The sequence below is a fragment of the Limanda limanda genome, chromosome 16, assembly GCF_963576545.1.
Source record: "Limanda limanda chromosome 16, fLimLim1.1, whole genome shotgun sequence".
Taxonomy (NCBI): domain Eukaryota; kingdom Metazoa; phylum Chordata; class Actinopteri; order Pleuronectiformes; family Pleuronectidae; genus Limanda; species Limanda limanda.
The window spans coordinates 17,125,467-17,149,584 of record NC_083651.1 but is presented as its reverse complement, the minus strand read 5'-3'; the positions used below and the strand labels follow the sequence as shown (position 1 = coordinate 17,149,584).

The window sequence follows — 24,118 nt, the reverse complement described above, 5'->3', positions numbered from 1 at the left end:
AGAAGTTTCAAGGTTAGATGGTTAAAACAACGTGTGAATTTTTTGCAAAGGCTCATGCACTGTATTTGACTCAATCAGCAGTTCGATCACTTGTCATGTTTGTCCACTAATGCACACGTGCAGATTCATATTTTGCTGTCCCATGAAAAAAACAGAGGCCATGTTAATGCAACTGATTTGTGTTAAAGTGTTGAGCGTCTGATATTTTACTGGAGATGGTTTATTGCTATCAGGAAGTCAAAAGACTAGAAAACGATTCTTATCAGATGAGACACTCTCTATGAGACAATCTCTACATCATTCGAAATGAAATTGACACAGATGAAGAAATGTGGGTAGTTTAAGGTTACAGTCGATTCTGTAGTTGAGACCCATAACACATGAGACATAGCTCATGAGGCACAAAATAATTATTTATCTGCATAAATGTATGTAGGACATGAAGACAGTATTCAGCCTGGCACAACAACGAGCTCCCTGAAGTGTCCACATCATCTGAAAGTCTTCATTTGTTTTCTGAAGCCGGAACCATTAACAGGATCTTCCACAGGAAAATAACATCACAATCATAATAAGTATAGGCCAGTGACTCTCAGATGTAGAACCTACGCCCAAAGTCAAGATTAGTGTTCATTCTTGGTTCAGAGCAAAATATGACAGTGTCAGGATAAAGTTCATAGTAATTTGTACCAAATAATATTCTGAGGTCGTATTGTTCTTACATGTACTTTGTTCATAATGGTTGTGTTGTTTTTGATATGCACATTCGATTAACTTATTTAAGGTTTACATTAAACCTGCATTGCAGGAAGTTTTCATCTTAAAACAAAAGCCAAAGCCTTCCTTCTTTAAAGTTAATGCTGCACATGGGGTCATATGGTACTATTTCATTATATTTAATGACAAAAAATATACTAAGGTCTATGTGTCAACCCTTTTGAAGATTTTAAGCACATTTTATACCTTTTTATATCACAATTACACTGGTAACCCGTGATCATTTTGGTAATTATAATCGTGGTGCAGAGTTTTCACACCATTTTAATTTTTGTGTCTCTGTTCAGCTCAACTTTGTCTCTGTTGGTTTTGTAATGTTCCGCTTTGTGCCGGTGTGAACCAACCACTTTGATTTGAAAACCACGGGCACGGACATGTATGAAACCTCAGAGGCGTCGGACACCACTCTGTTGTTGTCACAATTACATCACAGTGTGCATCTGCAACTGGGTGCTGGGGGCAGCTGATTGATCAGTGAGCTTGGGATTGATTTCCTTCATCAGAGCTCAGCGCATGGAAGTATTCTATTACACTATTACATTCAGACCAGGCAAAAGATCCCAGCGGCAGGGCACCCAGAGAGATGCCGTGCAGTCTGTAGTGCATTCATATTTTATACTGCTTAGGTCTGGCCAACACATCATACCAGTCAGGCCTATTAGTAGAATGGAATCTTTTCCCCTGTGCTCTGTATCAGGCTCTGAGGGAAAAGTGGACTCTCTTCATTTTGAGGGATGGAGCAGAGAAGCAAGGATCTTACCTGAAATTGATCATTGTCATGTCAAAGCTTAATTTTACCTCCAGAGGAGAAGATAATGAGATCTAATTTTACCACAGCCGGCAGGAATTTATGTGCATGACAGTCATATCCAGGCTCATTATAGCATGTCACTTCCTGAGATGACGATCTGTGACCGAAGAACTGAACTGCACCCACCTTCCTCTCAAAGTTTGTCGACAGGACTTTGTCACCAGAAATACAGATGATTAGCCAGAGGTTAATCATTACACATTAATCGCTCAGTTACATTTTTCAATGGAATGATATTTCATGTCAGATTTTAAAACCTCTAATCAGAGCTCCATATCTGTTCTGACCCCCTTCAGGCCTTTCTCATGTTGGAGGCTAGCTGTTCACTCTGAAGGTGCAGGATGAAAAAATGGCACAGCTGCTTGTACCGCCAGGTCCAGACAGCTTCCGCCCCTTCACCCGCGAGTCCCTCAAAGCCATTGAGGGACGGATTGCGGAGGAGAAAGCCAAGAAGCCCAAGGGCGAAAAGAGAAAACGCAAAGATGAGAACGCACTCAAGGCCAGCCGCGACCTGGAGGCCGGGAAATCACTCCCTATTCTGTATCGGGACATTCCTAAAGGCATGGTGTCGACTCCACTGGAGGACCTGGATCCATACTACGCTAATCAGAGAGTAGGTTGGCTTGATATCGAACTTGAGCAGATCTGATGGAAACCCTGAACACAGAGGAATCACAATTCAATGTTCACTATTGTTCCAGAGAATGGACAAGAATGATTTTATGTGTATGTTTTGATTTAAATATGAAGGGCCCATTCTAGGGTAAATAAAACAACAATTTGTTGAAAACTAGTAAAAACATCACTTTAGTTTATTTTATATTCAATTTGTGCCAATAGTTCCCTTTCACCTAAATCTTACACACTGGACCTTTAAGGATTGGCCTTTTCCCAGAGAGACATAATCCAATCAGCCATTGTACAATTGGAGAATAAATTCCCACTTACTGCCCAGTAAACAAACATTGGGGCATATTGGGATATTTTCACAAAATAGAATGAAAGAAAAGTGTCATCAATCTTTTTGGATTGCCTGGATCTTTGTGCATGGTGTAACTCAATGCATTAGTTGTACTGAGATGAATGTGCTCTCATCTCGTACTGAAAGCAGCTGTTATCAGTGCATTACTGACTTCTTGCCAGAGGCTTAGACTCTTAGACGACAGGAAGACAAGGCCAGGAAAAAAAGAAGAGGTATATGAGGTTCATCTGCAGTATACAGCATGTGATTCGTGAAATGTACACTGGTGATGTGCGCTGTAAACCACAGGAGCAAAGCAATCTTTGATTAACAGGTGTAACCAGCCGAATGATGGCAGCGTTCATGATTTTTATAAACCAGAATGTGATATTGCACGTCAGTCTCCTGGAGTTTTATTAACTTTTTTTTTCTCTCAGACCTTCATAGTGTTAAACAGAGGAAAGAAAATCTACCGCTTAAACGCCGCTCCTGCCTTGTACGTCCTGAGCCCTTTCAACCTTCTTAGAAGAATATCAATCAAGATTTTGGTACATTCATATCCTTTCATGTTGGCCGTGATGTTTATGTTGACGTCACACTAAGTCTGGTGTTTATAAACTTTATGATTACTCTTTGTCAATACACTTGTTTACATTATTTCCCCCCATATACTAATCCTAAAAAAAACCTTATTCCAAAGAAAGATAACTAACTTCCTTGACAGCAGCCTGCAAATTGTTCAACGTGATGATCATGTGCACCATCATCACCAACTGTGTATTTATGACGCAGACCGGACAGACTGAGTGGACAAAGAATGTGGAGTAAGTTCTTCGTGAATTGCACATTAAATCATATCCTATATATCATACACAGTGTAGATACCACGTTGATTAACTGATCAACATTTTTCCTCAACAGGTACTCGTTCACTGGCATCTATACCTTTGAGTTCCTCGTTAAAGTTTTAGCTCTAGGGTTCTGTTTAGGAAAGTTCACGTTTCTAAGAGATCCCTGGAACTGGCTGGATTTCGCTGTCATTGTAATGGCGTAAGTAGTTTGAAGTTAATCATTATAATACATTTGATGGTCAAGAGCTTGTTATCAAGGCCCACAAAGTGGCAACCAGCCAAATAGTAGCAAAAACTTTGATCATCTGTATTAGCATTTTTCTCTTCTATTTTTTTCATTTTTGAAAAAAATGCTTTTTAGAGCTCAAAGGACAAGGCTTGTTTTATTATATGTTTTTCTAACATTTAACAAATCCCAAACTATTGAAGCATTAGAACCCTGTCTGTGGCATGCAGTCACAATCCAATTGGTTCTTTTTTAAACTGAAGAGGAGAGGGGCTTTATTTCCAGGACGGCACATTGGGAGTGATATTGCGCAACTTTGGCAGCAGGAAGTTGCACTAAATGTGGGATTGCTTCAAAGTAAACTACAGTGCTCACTGCTCACGTTCTTTGTTATAAAAGAACAGGTCGCTAAACAATGGAGGTCTACAGCAGAAAGGAATTAGAAGGGCACTCGGACAGCGCATGCCAAGACCCCCCCTCAGCCACGACTGTTGGTAGACTGGTCTACCTCTAGCCAGAGGGTTAGCGGTTTGATCCTAGTCTTCCCCACTTCGCATGCTGAAGTGTCCTCGGGCAAGATAGGGAACCCCAAAAGTAACCGTTCTCAAAGAGAAGGTGCTGCACATAGATGCACTGAATGAATGTGTGTGTGAATGGGGAAATGGCAAATTTACAGTATACCACATTGAGTGGTCATAATGACTAGAAAATGTATCAATAAACCAATCTCGCCATGTTAAAGAAAGTGAAGAATATATCCTGGGTCTGCCCAAATTTGCCTTTTAAGTTTATATCACATGGGTCCTTGTTTATATTATTATACAGCTTATACAGAGGCCTCATAATCATTTCACCAATTTGTCTCACTTTGTCGCTGTATGTGTTCAAATGTAATCATGTACAGTCGCACTGATGTCTTCAATCTGTGTCTACATGTGTTGTTGTCTGAGTCAATATGCCTCAGTAATCGTACGTTTCCCTGCAGGTATGTAACAGAGTTTGTGGACCTGGGCAATTTATCAGTTCTTCGCACGTTCAGAGTGCTCAGAGCTCTCAAAGCTATTTCAGTTATCCCAGGTAAGCCATGGGAGCGAGTGCATGCTAGTTTACCTCCCCCCTTGCAACTGTCCTGACATGTGCACAGGCCACTCACTAAACCCTATCTGTCCACCTCTTCATCACAGATATGTCGCAGAGTTGTTTGAGCTACAAGTCATTGTAGAAAATCTAAGTCTGGCTGAAATTTGGGTTTTTAATGGATCTTTTCCTGGATGCAGCTGTTTGCATCTCAAAGTCAAATGTAATATTATTTTCCTCTAAAGGATCTATAGGGACATTTTCATATTGGCTCCCTGAGATCTCTGCCATTTGTTATTTATTACTTTTTGCGCTATTTTTTCTGAGTGGACTATACTAAACTACCCCTCGAATCTTCTTGCTTGTGGCTGCTGAATCCCTTATGTCATGCTACCAGTGCTGAGGGTGTGTCCCATTTTTTGTTGCACATGCATCATCACAGACATGCATGATCCTCATTTCCTGTGTTACTTTCCTTTGTGTAATTGAGATTATATTGGTTAACATTGGGAAACAGTTTGCCATAACTATTTTATTTCCTAATATTTATATAGTTTGCTATTAAAACAACCCATAACTGTCAAAGACCTTCATCTCATGGCATTTCCTGTACATAATAGTTGCAAAAAAAATGAAAGAATGACTGTTCCTTTGAAGAAAGAGCTGATTGCTTTGCATTATTTACTCATGCATTTTGAATGTTGGCAATGTATCAGGGTAATAAGCGATTCCATATCCGGCAGGCCTGAAGACCATTGTTGGTGCGTTGTTCCAGTCCGTGAAGAAGCTTTCCGACGTGATGATCCTTACTGTCTTCTGCTTGAGCGTCTTCGCCCTCATAGGGTTGCAGTTGTTCATGGGTCTTTTAAAGCAAAAGTGTGTCCGGATTTTCTTAAACGAGACATCAGACAACACGATATACCATTACAACTTGACCGATCACAGGAATAATGCCAGTGAGTAGCTGGTTTTCCTCTGTTCCACTATGCTATGTTGTCACAATCACATAATCTTCAAATCAGATAGCAACATAGTTTCCCTCTCTTCCCACCAGGTAATTATTATTTCCTTCCTGGCAAGAGAGATCCACTGCTTTGTGGAACTGGCAGTGAAGCTGGGTAAGTTTATTCCCTGACTGCATTATAAACCACACACAATTAATATACAGTTTGAACGATGCCTCTGTTTTGGCATTAAACACAACTGTGCTTTGGAACAGGCAGAAGTGTGACCCCCCTCAGAGATTCACAGACTTTCTGTTTGTTGCAGGCAGTGTCCGGAGGGTTACGAATGCGTGAGAGTGGGAGACAACCCAGACTATGGCTACACCAGTTTTGACTCTTTTGGTTGGGCCTTCCTCTCACTGTTCAGACTGATGACACAAGATTACTGGGAAAACCTTTATCAACAGGTAGGCAGTGTAATTATGAAGACTGAGGCTACCTCCATACACGTCAGTGCTGTTGTGGTGGCTTCTGAGAATCTCCTACTGGGATGTTCATGTCTGAAAGGCCAACCCTAGAGAAAGCAGATTGTACAGACTGACACGGCTGGAGGAACTGACGAGACGAACTAGCCGAGAGATAGGGGAAACACAGGGATTAAATACATGAGTAAACAGGACAGCTTAGAAATAAGAATGGGGGAGGTAATTAAAAAAGGAGGGGAACCACACAGAGTTAAGTGAGAAAGATGCACAAGAGGGAAAAAGCGAAGTAAAAGAGGAAATTTAACTACAAAAAAGTTTTTCAAACGTGCCAATAACAGAGGTTAAGCTCAAAGAAGGTATTTGTGCTTAACCTCAATAAAATACAACCAATTTAAATGCAGTCAAGAGATTATATCCAATGATTAAAGATACAGTGTACAAAACTACAAATTAAGGAGAGGTGGGGACCTTTCTAGAGTTTTGCATTTTGTCAGTCAATTAAAGCCATTTTAAAGAAGTGACTATAAGGCACAGAAAAGCTTAAAAGCACTTGACAGCTACAATTCATTGAGTCCACACTGATCTGTGCTGCAGTGTTATGGATTAAGCAAATTACTTGACTTGCTCAGTGGCCCTTTCAAAACGTGTATGGTGGCGGCCTCATGGATTGTTTGAACTCACGCGTGGTTCTGGGCGCTGTATTTGCACCGTGTGTGGGAGGGGCTCTGTCAAAGACAAAGCATTCTCACATTACAATATTGGTATTGAAGGGAGCATTTGAACATCCGTCAAACAAACCTCTAAATGAGGTGCAGGTGCATCGTGGCCAAAAGGAACAAAGAATGAGTCCCACTATGACTCAGGCAAACACAGCGTAAATTGCTGTTCCGTGAATAGGCCGCTGCTTAACTTTGTAACACAAACACACAACAAGGAAAGCAAACAAGGCTCCCCTGAGCTAGTCTTTTCAGCTCTTTGTCGGGTAGCATTACCTGAGATTATCAGCAAACTCTCTCCATGATGTGGAGGGGTGTCTGTATTTTTAGCCCTTTTTAGTCCTATTTACTTTAGTTATTAGAATGGACAATCATATTAAAAATCTAGATTTGTCTTTCCTTGAATACATAAAAGCAAACCCAGTATGTAATTGCTGTATAATAACAACAGCAGGAAAAGAGTTCACTGTATGAACTCATACCGACAAAGGCCTACTTCCTGATTCGTTAACCAAGCAAATGGGTTCCATTCACAGTCAGAGTTGTAGTGGAAATGATAGAAAAGTGTGACCTGAGGGTGATGCCTACTAATGACAAATAATATCAGATGGATAAATTAATAGATAAATAAACAAATGAAAAAAGTAAATAGAGCTTGCAATGTAAAGAGATATGTCTGTATTTCTGCATGGACTCATTTATTTGTTCCAGAAGTAACCCCGCCCACCTATTTAACACATGGACACATTAATACAGAAATAAATAAATGTAGCAAGTAAGTAAACGTAGAAATTAATAAATAAATAAATAATTTCTTTAATCTTATGTAATTTATTCGTCCTTCATAGACAACCTGGTGTATGAATCTGCACATGTAAACTCTGGCCCCGTGTTGGCACAACAGAAAATCACAGGTTATATGACTTGATTGATTCATAATGATTCAATTTCATGTGGGTTTGTTAATGTGAATCAGGTCTTTATTTTTTGTAATAGTTTGGCCAGAGAGAAAGAAATGGAGGGACAGAGACAATCATGTTACCTCAGCCACAGCCACAATGTCACAATATAACTCATATCATTTTTGTTACATCTAGAAGCACAAATCATTGTATTTATAGATGTAACCAATTAACAATTAGATGACATGATGATGATACATAAAGTATTGGAAGTGTAATTGTAAAATATCTTGTGCTGGTGATGACAAATATTCGGCATCAGTTCTGTGACCAGAGCATTGTTTGTGTTTCATTCCAGACGCTGCGTGCATCAGGGAAGCCCTACATGATGTTTTTTGTGCTGGTGATATTCCTCGGCTCCTTCTACCTGATCAACCTGATCTTGGCTGTAGTGGCCATGGCCTATGAGGAGCAGAGCCAGGCCACCATCAAGGAGGCCAAGGAGAAGGAGGAGGAGTACAAGACCATGATGGAGCAGCTGAAACAGCAGCAGGACGTTCAGGTACACAGAGGCTCATCCACACACATCATCGTTTTCACACATTTTACCAGTCTCATGCTTTAGCACCAGAAACTCGATGGCTCATGGTGAAACCCCATTTTCTATTATTGGGAATTTTCAAAAGATCAAGTGAGGTATTAGTATAAAAACACAATCCTACACATTGTTTTCCGTGTTGCATGGATGATTTCAAAGTGCTCAAGTGCTTGCAAGCTGTGCAGTTGAACTTTTCTGTGATCCAGTATCAGAAATAATGGAACACTGAGATAATCACTCAAATTGATCACCCACATTGTGCTCTTTTTTCCTCCATTTTATAGGCAGCAGCAATCATAGCTTCTGCTGAGATCGGGGAGATCAGCGACAAAGCTGACGGCACTGCAAGCTCCTCCGATTTATCCAAGCTCAGCTCCAAAAGTGCCAAAGAGAGACGCAACATGCGGAAGAAAAGAAAGGATGAGAAGGGCAAAGACGCCGAAGAGAAGCTTCCTAAGTCGGAGTCGCAGGACAGTATAAAGAAGGGTCGCTGCCGTTTCTCCGTGGATGCAAACCTGCTCAACTATGATATGAAGTGCTCGTCCGCACATCAGGTTTCTTGCAATGCAGTTGCATTATTCACTATATGTATTTTTGCTAATTTCCGTTATGCTTCATGAGTTGCTCGCAAGTTGTCATGCCGTTAGGTTTAATGCAATCTTTTATTTCACTGTCATCATCGCCATCATTATCACCATCTGTATCACCGCTGGCTTCATCATCGTCGCAATTATCTTCTTCTTCTTGGTTGTGTTCAACAACTTCTCACGTTCTCTTTATCATCAGGATATTTTATTAGTTTTGAAATGTTCCCCATCGCAATGCTTATCATCATCTTATTCTTCATCATGATCATCATCTTTACCACTCGTTTCCTTGTCATCATCCTCGTCATCGTCATCATTTTCCTTTTTTTTCTTCACTTCAGAAATCACTTTTTTTTTTTTTTAAAACATCATCGTCTCCATTCTTTCTTCTTTACATGTATCATGTGCCCACTGAAGAATATACTTCTTTCCCAGTCCTTTCTGAGTTTCCGTGGACCCCTCTTCTCACCCAGACGGAACAGCAGGACCAGCGTTTTCAGTTTCCGAAGCCAAGCGCAGGACGTGAGCTCCGAGAACGAGTTTGCCGATGACGAGAGCAGTATTTTTGAGGACGACCTTAGTCTCAGAGGCTCTCTATTCCTTCCGCGGAGGTTTGATCGGCGCAGCAGCAGTATGAGTCAATGCAGCTTCTTGTCGCATCGCCTGTTTCCATCCAGCGGGATCAAGCGCAGCTCAGTAGACTGCAACGGGGTGGTGACTCTGGTGGGCGGGAATTCTCTACCGTCATCACCTGTTGCGCTTCGTCTTCCTAAAGTGACAGTAGATACAGCCCCCGAAACAAACGTAAGAAAGGTTCATCGAGTCCTTGTGGTCCTAATTGCTTTATTGTTTATTTTCTGTCTGTGTCACAGACTTGACATGAGTGCTGATCATTTTCCAAACCAGATGTGGTGTCGTCTAAGTGTCCATAAGCCCTGACATTCAAATTCAACTCGAAACAACGTCATTTACACCATTTTTTTGCCTAAATATCTGTGATTCTCCAATTGAGCCGCGTTCACGTTTTGCACACACACGCTAATGCCTAAGGGGCACGTGACGACATCAGCGATATTTTCAAGGTTTACAGACACTTGCATGACACCACAGGAGCATAACAGAGGCATTTTATGTTTTTGTCTGTTGTTTTTTTACATTTGAAGGCCCCCAGTTAGTTTAATTAAATTATGATTTGGCTGCAACACTGTTTTTAGCCATTAAACTATTTAAGTGTTTTGTGGACTCAAATTCTTCACCTCCATCGGCATAGTGGTGTAGAGATAGTGAGTGAATTTCATTTTTGGTTGAACTATCCCTTTAGATTCCTGATCCACTATGATAGACAAAGCATTACTGTGCCTGCTGACCATATAACCAGGGCGCCATTGTTGTACCAAGTTATCACATAGAGATTAACAGTAAGATATTCTTAATGGGAGTCGACTGGTAAAGAAATATCTAGCTTTCGAGTTCCTTTTATTTTTACATCTTTGCGTTAAGACGCCTAAATAAATGGTGACACAATAAGTCTTGTTTGTAGCCACTGTGAACCCATTGAATTGTTTGCACGTGGACTAATCATCTCTCTCTGCAGGCTGACACCACTGACACAGTGTACATCCAGGCCACTAGGGGAACAAACCAGGACTTTATGGACTATCCAGACGGCCCAGAGGCCAGACAGAGAGCCCTTAGTAACGTCAGTGTCATAACCAGCACCATGGAGGGTAGGTATTCTGCACCATGGCATGATATTGAAAAGATAAATTATTACATATACATGACCTATCCTATCCTCCTTTTTTGTTGTCATCAATCAGAGCTTGAAGAGTCCAGGCAGAATTGTCCTCCTTGCTGGTACAAATTTGCCAACATCTTCCTCATCTGGGAGTGTTGTCCATTCTGGCTAAAGATCAAGAAGTTGGTTAACTTAATTGTCATGGACCCATTTGTAGACCTAGGCATCACCATCTGCATTGTACTCAACACATTGTTTATGGCCATGGAGCATTATCCAATGTCCAACGAGTTTTCGGATATGCTGGTTGTGGGCAACGTGGTGAGTGAAATGTAGAGTGTAGTGTAAACTTTTTTTTCCAAAATAGTTATCATAGTTAATAGTTAATGATCAGTTGTTGTGTTGTTGTTTTGTTTTTGTAATAAGGTATTCACCAGTATCTTCACTGCAGAAATGGTCGTCAAGATCATTGCGATGGACCCATACAATTACTTCCAGAAAGGGTGGAATATCTTTGACAGCATTATTGTCACTGCAAGCTTGATGGAGGTGTGTTTGGCAAGTGTGGTTGGCATGTCGGTTCTGAGGTCTTTCAGACTGGTAAGTCTGCGTGTGTTATTTCTAATTTGTTCAGGAGCCTTTTTAACGTAGAGACATGAGATGATATTTCTTTTCTTTTCACAGCTGAGAGTGTTCAAGTTGGCTAAATCATGGCCGACTCTCAACAAACTGATCAAAATAATTGGTAACTCAGTCGGGGCTCTGGGCAACCTGACCCTGGTACTGGCCATTATCGTCTTCATCTTTGCCGTGGTGGGCATGCAGCTGTTTGGAAAAAGCTACAAGGACTGTGTGTGTAAAATCTCTGCCGACTGCACTCTGCCCCGTTGGCACATGAACGACTTCTTCCATTCATTCCTCATTGTGTTCCGAGTGCTTTGTGGAGAGTGGATAGAGACCATGTGGGACTGTATGCAGGTGGCTGGGAAGGCCAAGTGCTTGGTTGTCTACATGATGGTCATGGTCATTGGAAACCTTGTGGTACATTCCCATCTCTTATTGTCAATTTTTACTTGCCACATTCTTATAGATGATGATGCTGGTTGATGTAAATAATAGCAATTCATGAAATGCATGGCCTTTCAGTTCATTGAGAGTAGGATTTATTGAATTCTCATTCAGATTTTGCAATGCTCTATCTCAAAACCCTTAGCTTGTACTCAAATATACCCTACTTGTGCTCATATTACCTGAGTTCCAGCTATATAGCTCATCTGTGTGGTGTTGACGATTGAAACTGTCCCACCTTATTGTTGGTATGTAGTACTATAAATAGGTCCATGCTCTCCCACCCTCTTCTACTTATACCGGCATTCCCGTCAGTAGGAGTCCAGCAGATTGCTGGTCAACATGAAGCTGCAACTATAAAAACATAGATGCCACCCAGTTTCTTGTCCCCCTTTGTTTCCAGTACCAACAGCAAAAGTAACCGAAGTAAGCCACTACTACACCTGGTTGTGTACTGGTTGGGGAGTTTTGACAGAATTGTTGCACAAAAAAATCCATACGTGCAGGAGAAAAACAATGCAAGAACAGAGGTGAAATCAGAAAGCAGACATTTCACGTGTGAACAGTAGCAGTGTGAGTGTAAGGAGAAGAGCTGGAGCGCAGGAAATCTTAGTACAAGCAGGTTGTATTTGAGTGTGAGCGCAGGATCATTGAGTAAAAGTATGACCAAATCTGAACGTGAGGTCAATAAGTCCTACTCTCAAACTGAAATAACACACTGTTGAATGTAGATAGGAAAGAAAAACCAACATGTTCTGTACTTATCATTAAGTACAACCACTAAAAGATAACACAGTCTCATGCTAAGTAATGTCATTATCTACTAGGTGTTGAATCTGTTCCTGGCTCTGCTGCTGAGCTCATTCAGTGCCGACAACCTGGCAGCACAGGAAGTTGAGGGCGAGGTCAACAATTTGCAGATTGCAGTTGAACGGATTCACAGGGGCATAGCCTTCACCAAGTCCATGCTCCGGAGCAGCTGCAACAGCATCTGTCTCAGGGATAAGAAGAAAGCGAAGAGTGATGACAAACCTCTGGATGAGCTCCACAAACCTATGGGGCCGAACGGCGTCCCCAACCACACCATCAATGACTTCGCTAAGAATGGCAACGGGGACGTGACCGGGGTGGACAAAAATGGAGACAAGTACATCGTCAGTAGCAGGAGCGATGATTCTATAATGTCTTTCATCCACAATCCTAGTCTGACCGTCACTGTCCCCATCGCTGTGGGCGAGTCTGACTTTGAATACCTCAACACGGAGGACATCAGCAGTGCCTCGTCTGAACTGGCAGGATGCCCTGTGGTGAGGATGCTTTTGTGGATTGTTCTGTTAGATCAAGTTGCCTTTACTGTCAGATATAATGCTCCTCTGAAACCAAGTCTCAACAGCCGTATTGCGAGCAGACTAAAGTTTACATGATAGAGGATTTTAGTGTTTCGGTAGTTTCATGGCCATCACAGAAGCACTCAACCATGGCATGTGATGTCTCGCTTAAAGACCCCATATACCATGACCCTCTAATGAGGAGAAGCCATATAGGCCGGAAAATACCAGTGTGCAGATTACATTATGTGCCATTTAAATCGGAGTGCCGGTGAACTGAATCCTCTTCTTCAGGGCCTGTCTGCCTTGAACTGGAGAGTCGATTTCAGTGTGAAAGGAAAAAAAGGAATACAGTGACTGTCTCTGTAAAATTCTTGCAATGTTATTTCAGTCTTTTAATTTGAATTAGAATTTTTTTTTTACATAAACAGTTAGTATATTCATTTTATTGACTAACACACTGACTTTATCCATAAAATAGAAGATAAACTTTAGACATATTATATTATTTTTTAGATTCCAGCTGTGATTTTAGTTTTCCTACTAAGAATATTGTATGTGAAGAGCTATAGTTTATATAACAGTATGTTAAACCCAAGGTCAATTCAATTATTGGTCCAATAACCTGTTTAGCAGATCACTCATCTGACCTCATTACTTTTAACCTCCAGTCCCAACTGTGTTTTTATTTTACGCCTTGAATATTTATGTTAATTTACACTTACACTTTACCCTAATGAAAAAGCTTTCTTTGTCAGAATGCAGACTCAAGTTTAATTTAATTTAAATTAATTTTGACACTGGTATATACTTTTCATTTTATTGATTTTTGATATCAAATCTTTGTAGCTAAAACGATGTGCTCCCAGACAAAGACGTAAATGATTTGAAAATAACATTCAGAATTGGTTGACAACTGCACCATGAATCACCATGAATTGTAGATTTTAACCTAATTCAGAACTACACTTATAATTATAATAATGATCAATTTCCCCAGTTTGCTCTTGATGTAACTCCAAATTGAACTCAAAGCTCTAACGACACGGGATGGATGGACGGAACTGCAGAACAAACACGTAGACTTCAGTGCAGTCTCAGTAACATGCTTACATCATACATCCTGCATTGCATTAGCTGGTCCCAGGACAGCTCAGTGCTTCTGCACTCTCCAGTAAGGCATTCAGGCTACTCCCATCTACCAGCCATTAGGAGACACACCCTGTAGGGAGCGATGCAACAAACAGATCTGAGGAGACAACATGTGGCTACTGCACAACACTGTTAGCGTTCAAATCCAACAGGTTTATTTTGACATATATTTCAAATGACTTAATTTTGATTCAACGGATATCTTCTTAATAAAACAAGACATGCAGCCGAGATCTTTATCAGACGCAGATAAAATATACCAGTTACACGTCTTGCCCAAGTTTTCTTTTGTTGTTTGAATACCGGAAAGAGAGAAATAGAGTTAATAGAGGGAGCATTTTTCTAAATCAGGGGCCATAAAGGGGCCACAATTCACACAGAGAGCCAATTCAGTTCCTGATTCATTCAGGTGAAATCATTCCTTGTACTGTTAGCTCTAAAGCTTTGAACAAAGCCATACATAATTGAATATATTTAGAAAAATTGTGCTTGGTAAATTAAAATAAAATAATAATATTCACAAATTATCATATTTATTGTTGGTAAGTGTCTAGTTTATTTAAAAGAAAAGAGAACTGACAGGGGCCGCTCAGATTTCCTTGGTCTAGCCCTTGGATCCGCCCCTGTCTCAGCATGTCAACCCGTTATATTTGCCGTGGCTGTCTGTTGCATTCATCTTCGACTTGTTTCCCTCGGCTTCTTCCACAGATTGTAGAGGACGACGGGCAGCTCAGCACCTCCGAGGGCAGCACTGTGGACGGTTTTGGGGCTGGGGAGGGAGAGTGTCCTGACTCCCTACTTGAGGAATGTATGGATCCAGATGCTTGCTTTCCTGAAGGTGAATACTGACACACCCCTGAGCTACCTATTACTGCCACTAGAACAGCCTCTATGTTACGCCAACTCATCCATAACTAACATATCCCCCTTTGTCTGTGCTTAGCCTGTGTGAAGAGGTTCAAGTGTTGTCAGGTAAAAGTGGACGTGGGCTGGTGGAAGGTGTGGTGGACACTAAGAAAGACCTGTTACCGGATAGTGGAGCACAACTGGTTCGAGAGCTTCATCATCTTCATGATCCTGCTCAGCAGTGGAGCTCTGGTTAGTGTCTGTAGGGGAGTAAAACGTCAATAAAGTTGTTTTTGGACACCTGCCTGCCAGATCGTCAGAATTAGCAATAAGGGCAGTCTCACATGTTAGCCTTTTGTCACTGCTATGGTACAAATGTAGACATTTTATCTTTCCGTGTCCAATAAAGTTAAGACATTGAATGAGATTGACAAGTGTAATCATAAAGAATATATTCTTAATGTTAAGCATTTGCCAGTTACACCTCAAATCTTCCTGTGATAACAGTGACAGTGTCTGCTTGCATTTAGATTCACATCTAATTACTCCTTGTGGTATTTCTCACATCCAGGCGTTTGAAGATGTCTACATTGAGAAGAAGAAGACCATTAAAATCGTGTTGGAGTTTGCAGACAAAATCTTTACCTACATCTTCATTCTTGAGATGCTGTTGAAGTGGGTGGCATATGGCTTTGCCAAATACTTCACCAATGCCTGGTGCTGGCTGGACTTCTTCATTGTTGACGTATGTTGAAACAGAAACGCAGTTTTTTTTTGTGTGATTCTCTTTTTCATTGGGTATGTTTTGGTCTTTTCTGCTTTTGACATGTGTCTTCCAGGTGTCAGTGGTCAGCATGGTGGCCAACCTCATGGGATATTCTGATTTCGGTTGGATCAAGTCTCTGAGAACCCTGCGAGCATTGAGGCCCCTGAGAGCCTTGTCACGATTCGAGGGCATGCGGGTAAGCGTCACAGGATTTCCCCCCACTCTAAGTCATGGTGTACTGTCTGATACAGAGCGCAGAACCTGGGAAGTCTCACTCTGCAGAACAGCAGCAGATATCCTGGGGATATAGGGACTGATATCTATGAGTGTGTATAATTTGGTTTGGCTTAATTGAATATTAGGGGATTGTTGAGGCTTGGGTGGAGGGATGTGACCTTATGCATGCTATTCATTTGGAATCCATAAAATAACAAACGTTAGCTGTCTTTGAATCGAGGGTTTCTGGCTCGGGCTTCATATTGAACAGACAGATATGAATCGCTCAACGTCTCTTTCCCTTAGCGCAAAAAGAAAGTTCTGTTGTAACAAAAAGTTTATATTTTTGTCCCGTCTCATAGCATTACAATATTCTGCTGTGCATTGTAAGCCTGGTCTAAACGGCAGTTGATCACTTATGTAACTTCAAGGGGAGGGATGTCGGCTGGCGAAATCAATGCAGCACATTGATCAGCTGCTTTCCCACTGTGGTGGTCTAGATGCACAGAACTGGTATGATGGCAGCCAGTGAATTCCCTCATTTGCTTGACTAATTTGTAATGTGCATCAGTAGCGCTGCAGTATAATGTCGCTGATTTGGATGTTGTGTGCCGGGTTTACATCTCTTCATGTCCCTGTTTACAGTGAACCCACTTTGTGGAGTCCTCCTGTTTCTAAAAAGTACATTCATCGTTCAATTCTCTGCCTCCTGCCCAAATTATTTTTTTGTCCAGCTTTACCATGCAGTTATGATTGTGTTATCAGAGCTTTAGTGAAGCGATGAACATTCGCTCTTGTGTTTTCCTATTCTAACCATGGCAAGAATATCCTGTGTAGTGTGTCAGTCGTACATGGCTCCACTCTGAGGTTTCAGCCTGCTGAACACACTGGTTTTGTCTGTGGGTGGGTTCGCAGGTGGTGGTCAATGCCCTGCTGGGAGCCATACCTTCCATCTTCAACGTGCTGCTGGTATGTCTCATATTTTGGCTCATCTTCAGCATCATGGGAGTCAACCTGTTTGCGGGGAAGTACTACCATTGTGTCAACAGAACATCGGGAAAGCGTTTCCCTTCATCAATTGTGAATAACTATACCGAATGTTTGGAACTCGGCAATGTGTCTCGCTGGAAGAATGTCAAAATCAACTTTGACAATGTTGGTATGGGTTACCTCGCACTGCTGCAAGTAGTAAGTGACGGAATTATTTTTTGAAGTGTTGGAAGTGCAATTTTTAGCCTGTAAATATGTTATTTGCTGTATTGGTAGAAAGTTGGAAATGATAGAAAGATTGAAGTTGTTGTACAATATTGTTGTTCATGTTGTCCAATTCTCTACAGGCTACATTTAAGGGCTGGATGGATATCATGTTTGCTGCTGTGGACTCTCGAGCCAAGGTAATCCAGTTTTCATTTGCATGTTATCCTGTTAAATGTTATATTTTATAATAAAATGCGTTTCTTCAAGGTTCAGTGTATAAGATTTAGGTGAAAGTGATCTATTGGCCCGAAATTGAATTTAAAAGAATCCTAGTGATGTTTTCACCAGTGTGTTAAATCTAAATTGTATGAATTGTTGTTTTATTTACCTTAGAATGAGACCTTTATATTTGAGTTTAAGAGATAAATTCTACACAGTGAACATTTAATATCACAAATTATTTCAGTAATAAATCGTAATTTTCCATTAATCAAAATTTGTTTGCATTTTTGTTTGTATTTTGTTCAGTAATAGTTATTCATCGTAATTTAAATTATGTAAATAGCTGTGCAAAGCTACTGCTATTGTATACCAAAACTAATTAATGTGTTCACAAAACAATACAAACGTTATCTTTGACAATTTTTGTCCATAGAACAAGAAGTAGATGTACTATGAAGCTATGCACAAATACACCAATGTCCTGTTTAAGGAGTTTTTGTTTTTCTCCAGCATTCGAGGATTTGCAAAATTGTACCAGTCGCCAAATCTACAAGGCCTGAAATCCTTAAATCCTAACTATCTCGTATTTCTGTCCTTTTTACAGGCAGGGGAACAACCTGAGTATGAGATCAGCATGATTATGTACCTGTACTTTGTTGTCTTCATCATATTTGGAGCCTTCTTCGCACTCAATCTCTTCATTGGTGTCATCATAGACAATTTCAATCAGCAAAAGAAAAAGATAAGTATCCAATCCCCCTTTGAAACAGTATTTGATATTTTTATGTAAATTTCACAGAATATAAAAGCATTGCATTCTGTTTAACGTTTTGCTCCAAATCACCTTTGCTGGGATTAAACATGTCTCTCATCCCCTCTTTACTTTGGAGGTCAGGACATCTTCATGACTGAAGAACAGAAGAAATACTACAATGCCATGAAAAAGCTGGGCTCAAAGAAACCACAAAAGCCCATTCCTAGACCATCGGTATGTGACCTTATTTATGACTGACTGCATCATGAACTCATAATTATTGCATCTAATGTCTGTTTGTCTGCCTCATGTCCATTTCAGAGCAAGATTCAAGGATACGTCTTTGACTTCACCACAAAACAAGCTTTCGATATTGTAATAATGGTTCTAATATGGCTCAATATGGTCACCATGATGGTAGAAACTGAGGACCAGTCCGAAGAAAAGAAAGACACTCTCGCAAAAATTAATGTTGTGTTTATTTGCATCTTCAGTGGAGAATGTTTGTTGAAGATGATCTCTCTCCGTCATTACTTTTTCACAAATGGTTGGAATATATTTGATTTCATCGTGGTCATCCTTTCAATCATTGGTATGAACCCTATTTGTTAGCTGGCCAGATATCAATTCAAATAATAAAAATTCATAAATAAATCCTCAGTATATGTTGTTTATGACATGGGCTCTGCTTTCTTTCCTCAGGTTGCTTCCTCGCCGATATTATAGAGGCGTATTTTGTTTCGCCAACCTTGTTCAGAGTCATCCGGTTGGCTCGCATTGGGCGCGTCCTCCGCCTTATTAAAAGCGCCAAAGGGATCCGCACACTCTTGTTTGCCTTGATGATGTCACTTCCTGCCTTGTTCAACATCGGTCTCCTGCTCTTCCTGGTGATGTTTATCTACGCCATCTTCGGCATGTCAAACTTTGCTTACGTCAAGAGAGAGTCAGGCATTGACGACCTTTTCAATTTTGAGACATTTGGCAACAGCATGATCTGCCTGTTCCAGATCACCACCTCAGCGGGGTGGGACGGCCTACTCGCTCCCATGCTCAATAAAGGAGATGATTGTAATGCAACCATGGAGCATCCTGGCAGCAATGTTAAAGGAAACTGTGGAAAACCTGCTTTGGGGATTGCTTTCTTCGTGAGCTACATTATAATCTGTTTCTTGATTGTGGTGAACATGTACATTGCAGTCATCCTGGAAAACTTTGGAGTGGCCACCGAGGAGAGTACGGACCCACTAAGCGAGGATGATTTTGAAATGTTCTATGAGGTGTGGGAAAGGTATGATCCTCATGTGTCACAGTTCATGGAGTACAGGATGCTGTCCGACTTCGCAGACGACCTGGACCCGCCGTTGCGCATAGCCAAGCCTAACAAGCTCGAGCTGATGTCCATGGATCTTCCCATGGTGAGCGGCGAACGCATTCACTGCCTGGACATCCTGTTTGCATTCACAAAACGGGTTCTCGGTGAGGGTGGGGAGATGGATATCCTGAGGGGGCAGATGGAGGAGCGCTTCATGGCCTCCAATCCCTCCAAATTATCCTACGAACCCATAACCACCACTCTCCGCCGCAAGCACGAGGAAGTGTCGGCCGTCGTCATCCAGAGAGCGTACAGACTGTATGTAAAGAACAATCCTGCCAGTAAGCCCTCTGACGCACCCAGTGATGACATTCAAAAGAGTGACACGCTCATTGACAATGAGGAGGTCATCACAGATGAACTGAAAAGAAAATCTAGCACTGATAAAAGCGACCTAGCCCCGTCGTCTGCCTCTCAACTGGCATGCGACGGCGTGACGACAAACGGGAACAACAAATATGAAAAAGACAAAAGCGAAAAGGAGGTCGAAGGCAAAGATGTCCAAGGGCAAGATAAATGAATATTGGATATGCAACACAGACATTTTTGATTAACGACAAAAAGGTTTACAACATTTGATAGTGGCTGAGACTTTCGCTGGACTCTTTTCCTCTGTATGGATATCTATGCCACACTGACCACGCTTACTTGAGGGTTTTGGTGCCTATAAATGGAAAGTTGCTCATGCAGTGGGACTGTTTTGGCTTCAGGAGCCATAATGACTTTTTGAAGACGGGCAACATTCCTCAAAGTGTTCTGACAGACACGTTAGTTAATGCTATGACTTCTACTGCAGCTAGGTCTGCTATCCAGTGTCTTGAATTATTCTTATATCACTCGCTGCTGTATTTCTTTAATTGTCTTTTTTGAATACACTTTTTTTTTTTTTTTTACTCTTCAAAGGGGTTCTTCCTTCAGGGGTCGTCTTTACAATGAGATAAACTGCTTTAAGGCTGGTCCTGCTGACAGGAAGCACTGAGAATACTTGACGAATCCAAGAGTTGGTGTCAGGACTGCTGCAGTTAACAGTAAACCTGCATGAATGTTTCTCCATGATTATGCATGCTTGTGTTCTCTTTTCATCAGGTTTTCTCTCCCTTTCCATCATTGCTTCATGAAACCACGATACAGTCAGGATACATTTCTACACCCGACAGAAAGAGCCTGAGGTCCAAATAAATCCACTCATACTCAAGTACAGTGTGTCTGAGCCTCAGTCCCACAGCGGTAACACTTGGCAGAAAGACTTTGCACATTCAATTTTGTTGAATCATAAAAATCATTCATGAAGTAATGTTGCTCACTCGTTATCATGAAATAAACCAATCCTTAATCGGGGGTTTGTCTTTAAAAACTGGAAATTATATGTCGTGGGCTCACTTTCTCTAAACCTGTTTTAAGTTACCTCGCTCAACACCAGACCCACGACACTTTGCTTCAGGAGAGCTTCTGTTTTATTGTCAATTTTCTTTTTTTTTTGGAGGGGACAACAATGTCACTCAAAATGTATGATTCCTTCAAAAATTAAGATCTCCTCCATGTGTCGACCTTCTCCTAATGTTTTTTTCCTTTCTGATGATGAACCTCAGTGTGTATTCTACTTTGATTATGAGAAAATGGAGCATAAACTATTGTATTGCATTACCTCTGATATAAAGAACAGATTCATCCCCCAGGTTCTGTTTTATTCAGGCTGACAGGAAAGATGTGAAAACTGTCATATGGACTTCTTAATAAGACAAATGATCACTGGTGATGTTACATTGTTTTTCTTTCGAGACTGTTTTTAATTCAATTGCATATTTTTATTTAAAATGTTTGACTGGAAAAATGGAATGACGATTTATTTTATTGTTTTTGTGTGCTTTGTGAACTGTATCACACAGGTTACCTCGATTTTTATCATGATAAATATCTAAATAGGATGAAGACGACTCAGAATGTTCTGAATGATCGTCTCAAGGACACGGCATCACACATCTCACGTGCCCTTGGCGGCTTCCTACTTCTGTTTACATTTCATAAGGGCGTTCAGCTGTGTTGCTTCTGTCACTTCTTCCCATCGCCATCCGCCCGAAACTGTCTCACGGCTGCATCTGTCGTTTAGTATGTTATAAAAGTGTAATTCCATTCATGTGAGTATATATTTTGCATGATGAAATCAAACCTTTAATACGTGTACTTTGTGCATAATGAAAGAATGTTTTGATTACATAGAGTTAAACACCTCCGATCACTCAAATGCATAATGCTTGTAGTGTATAAATAAACTGCATGTGAGACACTGCTATAACCCATTTCAATGAAAAGAATAAAGATGTCATGTACCTCAAGCATGTGTAAAATGTGCATTTATGTTATAAAGTCCTGTTTATATCGATGTTCTGTATCTTTAACCATGAGAGTGGGGTGAGAGGTGGATGAAAGGTTAGCTTCTTCTCACTAGTTTTATTTGTGTGTGCTTTTCCCGTTTTTTCAATGACCCTCAGTTTATTTATAATTGTGTGAATTGTTCATGGCCTGTGTTTATCGCCAGTCTTGTGCTTCATTTGTGTTTTTGTTATACATGTGCACAGCTTCCGCCTTGTTTTCCAATGCAAACTGGCACAATCTCTTAATGTGGTAACGTGTGAAATAATGTTTTCTTTTCTTTCTTTTACTTTTTCCCCCGGTCAGGACTGTCTGTAGGTCAAAGGTCACCCGACACATTGAGGCTGATTCTAGCAGCATTAAAATCTTAAACTGGCCAGCGAGACCTGCACCCAAAATAAAAGTTTAGACCTGATACCATTATGAATTAATGTTATCGTATTCAGTAATTTGATTTTAAGTATTCTATGTAAGCATGAGTCTGCCTGTGGAGCTTTGCCTTCACCATATAGTCTGAAACTTTGAACGTACAGTGATTCACATGGTTTAACAGCAGTTGACAGTCGAAGCACATGAAACTACACGGCCTGCATGGGCAGGATAAACACAAATGAAAACTAGAGACACTCTTTCATATAATCAGATCAGTTCAACTTTTTCTCTCTTGGAAGTTATTACCTCGGGCACGTTTAGTGGACTGATATTTATATGGTGTTTGCAATTAGGTGCAGATCAAAATACAAATCTGGATCAAGTAAATTTTAACTGTTGGGCCTTGGAGGATGTATGCCCTCTACTGAGTACCATTGTAGTTTTTCTTAATTGTCTTATTAGAAATTCAGGGCACACAGTTTTCAGTTTTTCATTCAAAATTAACAAATGCTTATTTTCTTACATTAGAAGTTTTAATTATTATTTATTGTTGAGGTTAATCAGCTATCAAACGCTAAAGCTGCATTACGACTCCATGACCTTCTGTACCTGATCTTAGTTTGATAAACTAATTTCATTGACATCAGGCAAAGATTGAATAATCCTAGATGAATGAAGTTGATGAGTAACTGTCGGAGTTCATTATGAGGAATCTAAAGATCGAACTACATCGCTGATTGAGAGGCATTACTCATCAGCTTTTACAGTTATTAGCGTGATGACCGCTACACTGCTCATTGCATTATAGTGTCATTGAAGAATCTGTAAAATGTTGAAGCTATCAGTGTCTATTTCATGTGAAAATGTAACGAGCACTCAAACTGTTAATGGTTCAACTTGTATTGATCTGTTGAATCTCTGGGGATATTGAAAGCACTTAAGAATGTATGACTTTAAGCAAATAATCTTGAATGACGTGACAAAACACTAATCTAAAATAAATTGAATATTGCATAAATATGCTTCAGTCTCAAAGACGGGAGATTTCGAGCCGGAAATGTGTGAAGATTTATTATATTTGTTTGTGTGCAGTATAAAACATTTGCACAAGAAGCTGGTATCTGGCTTCTGAGTGCGCCTTGTGGCTTCTGTGCCGGAAACTATTAGCATCTTAAGTGGGTGGAACATTTTTATTAATTATTAACAACAGTCCAAATGTTCATTACAGTCCAGAGTTGCTCTTACCTTTTGTGACTGGCTGAATCCTGAGGGCAGTAAACAGAAGGCTGATGGCAAAGTGCTGATTATTCCTGCCATTCTGTCTCACAAAGATGATGAGATTAGGAATTTGTGCCACATCCACTTTGATGAACGTCGACCAGTGTGCTCTCAAAACCCGAGTCATTGTGATGGAGACAAATTGTCAACATTTTTATATGAAAAGGTCACAAGATTCTTATTCTGTTAAAGAAAAGATGTATTTTTTCCCTATAATATCATTTTAAATGTTCGAGGAACAGAAGCAGTGATGGACTGAAAGCAGATCACAGGCCCCCTCATGGCAACAGGTGGCGTTACATGCTTGTTTTAATGACCTTTAAATCAAGAGTGATTTTGCAGATTCTCCTCACCGGTTGCTCGGCTACGGGACATAAAGACTCTTTAACTGTAATTGGGACGGAAGTTCGTCTGCCGTCTGCAGGCCAGACGTCTTGCAGGTTGGGCAGTAATGTGGGGAAATGTCATATAACGTCCACTTAGCTTGGGATCTCGCCACTGGCA

The 24,118-nt window shown here is 40.7% G+C and overlaps 1 protein-coding gene across 8 annotated transcripts; it reads left to right on the top strand.

The window, feature by feature from the left end:
- Positions 1-1,937: 1,937 nt before the first annotated feature.
- scn1laa (sodium channel, voltage-gated, type I-like, alpha) lies at positions 1,938-20,114 on the top strand. 8 transcript variants are annotated; one of them, XM_061088206.1, is made up of 27 exons: positions 1,938-2,201; positions 2,987-3,105; positions 3,284-3,373; positions 3,471-3,599; positions 4,612-4,703; positions 5,447-5,659; positions 5,758-5,821; positions 5,973-6,114; positions 8,109-8,312; positions 8,633-8,852; positions 9,333-9,766; positions 10,375-10,404; positions 10,611-10,662; positions 10,756-10,994; positions 11,100-11,273; positions 11,358-11,714; positions 12,569-13,045; positions 14,939-15,059; positions 15,165-15,319; positions 15,639-15,812; positions 15,907-16,029; positions 16,965-17,237; positions 17,387-17,443; positions 18,073-18,210; positions 18,352-18,456; positions 18,544-18,814; positions 18,925-20,114. In XM_061088206.1, exons 1-27 carry the CDS (start codon positions 1,938-1,940, stop codon positions 20,112-20,114), a joined length of 5,907 nt encoding a protein of 1,968 aa, XP_060944189.1. The 8 variants fall into 8 exon arrangements, with proteins under 8 accessions (XP_060944189.1, XP_060944188.1, XP_060944186.1 ...); XM_061088205.1 differs by having other exon boundaries at positions 8,633-8,873; positions 9,348-9,766; XM_061088203.1 differs by lacking the exon at positions 10,375-10,404 and adding an exon at positions 14,534-14,542 and having other exon boundaries at positions 8,633-8,902; positions 9,371-9,739; positions 10,530-10,662; positions 14,951-15,059.
- The last annotated feature ends 4,004 nt before the right edge of the window (positions 20,115-24,118 follow it).

Coding starts and splice junctions, on each gene's coding strand:
- scn1laa (XM_061088199.1), top strand. CDS start 1,938: ATGGCACAGCTGCTTGTACCGCCAGGTCCAGACAGCTTCCGCCCCTTC. Junction 15,060..15,164: donor AGATGCTTGCTTTCCTGAAG/GTGAATACTGAC, acceptor GTCTGTGCTTAG/CCTGTGTGAAGAGGTTCAAG. Junction 15,320..15,638: donor TGCTCAGCAGTGGAGCTCTG/GTTAGTGTCTGT, acceptor TCTCACATCCAG/GCGTTTGAAGATGTCTACAT.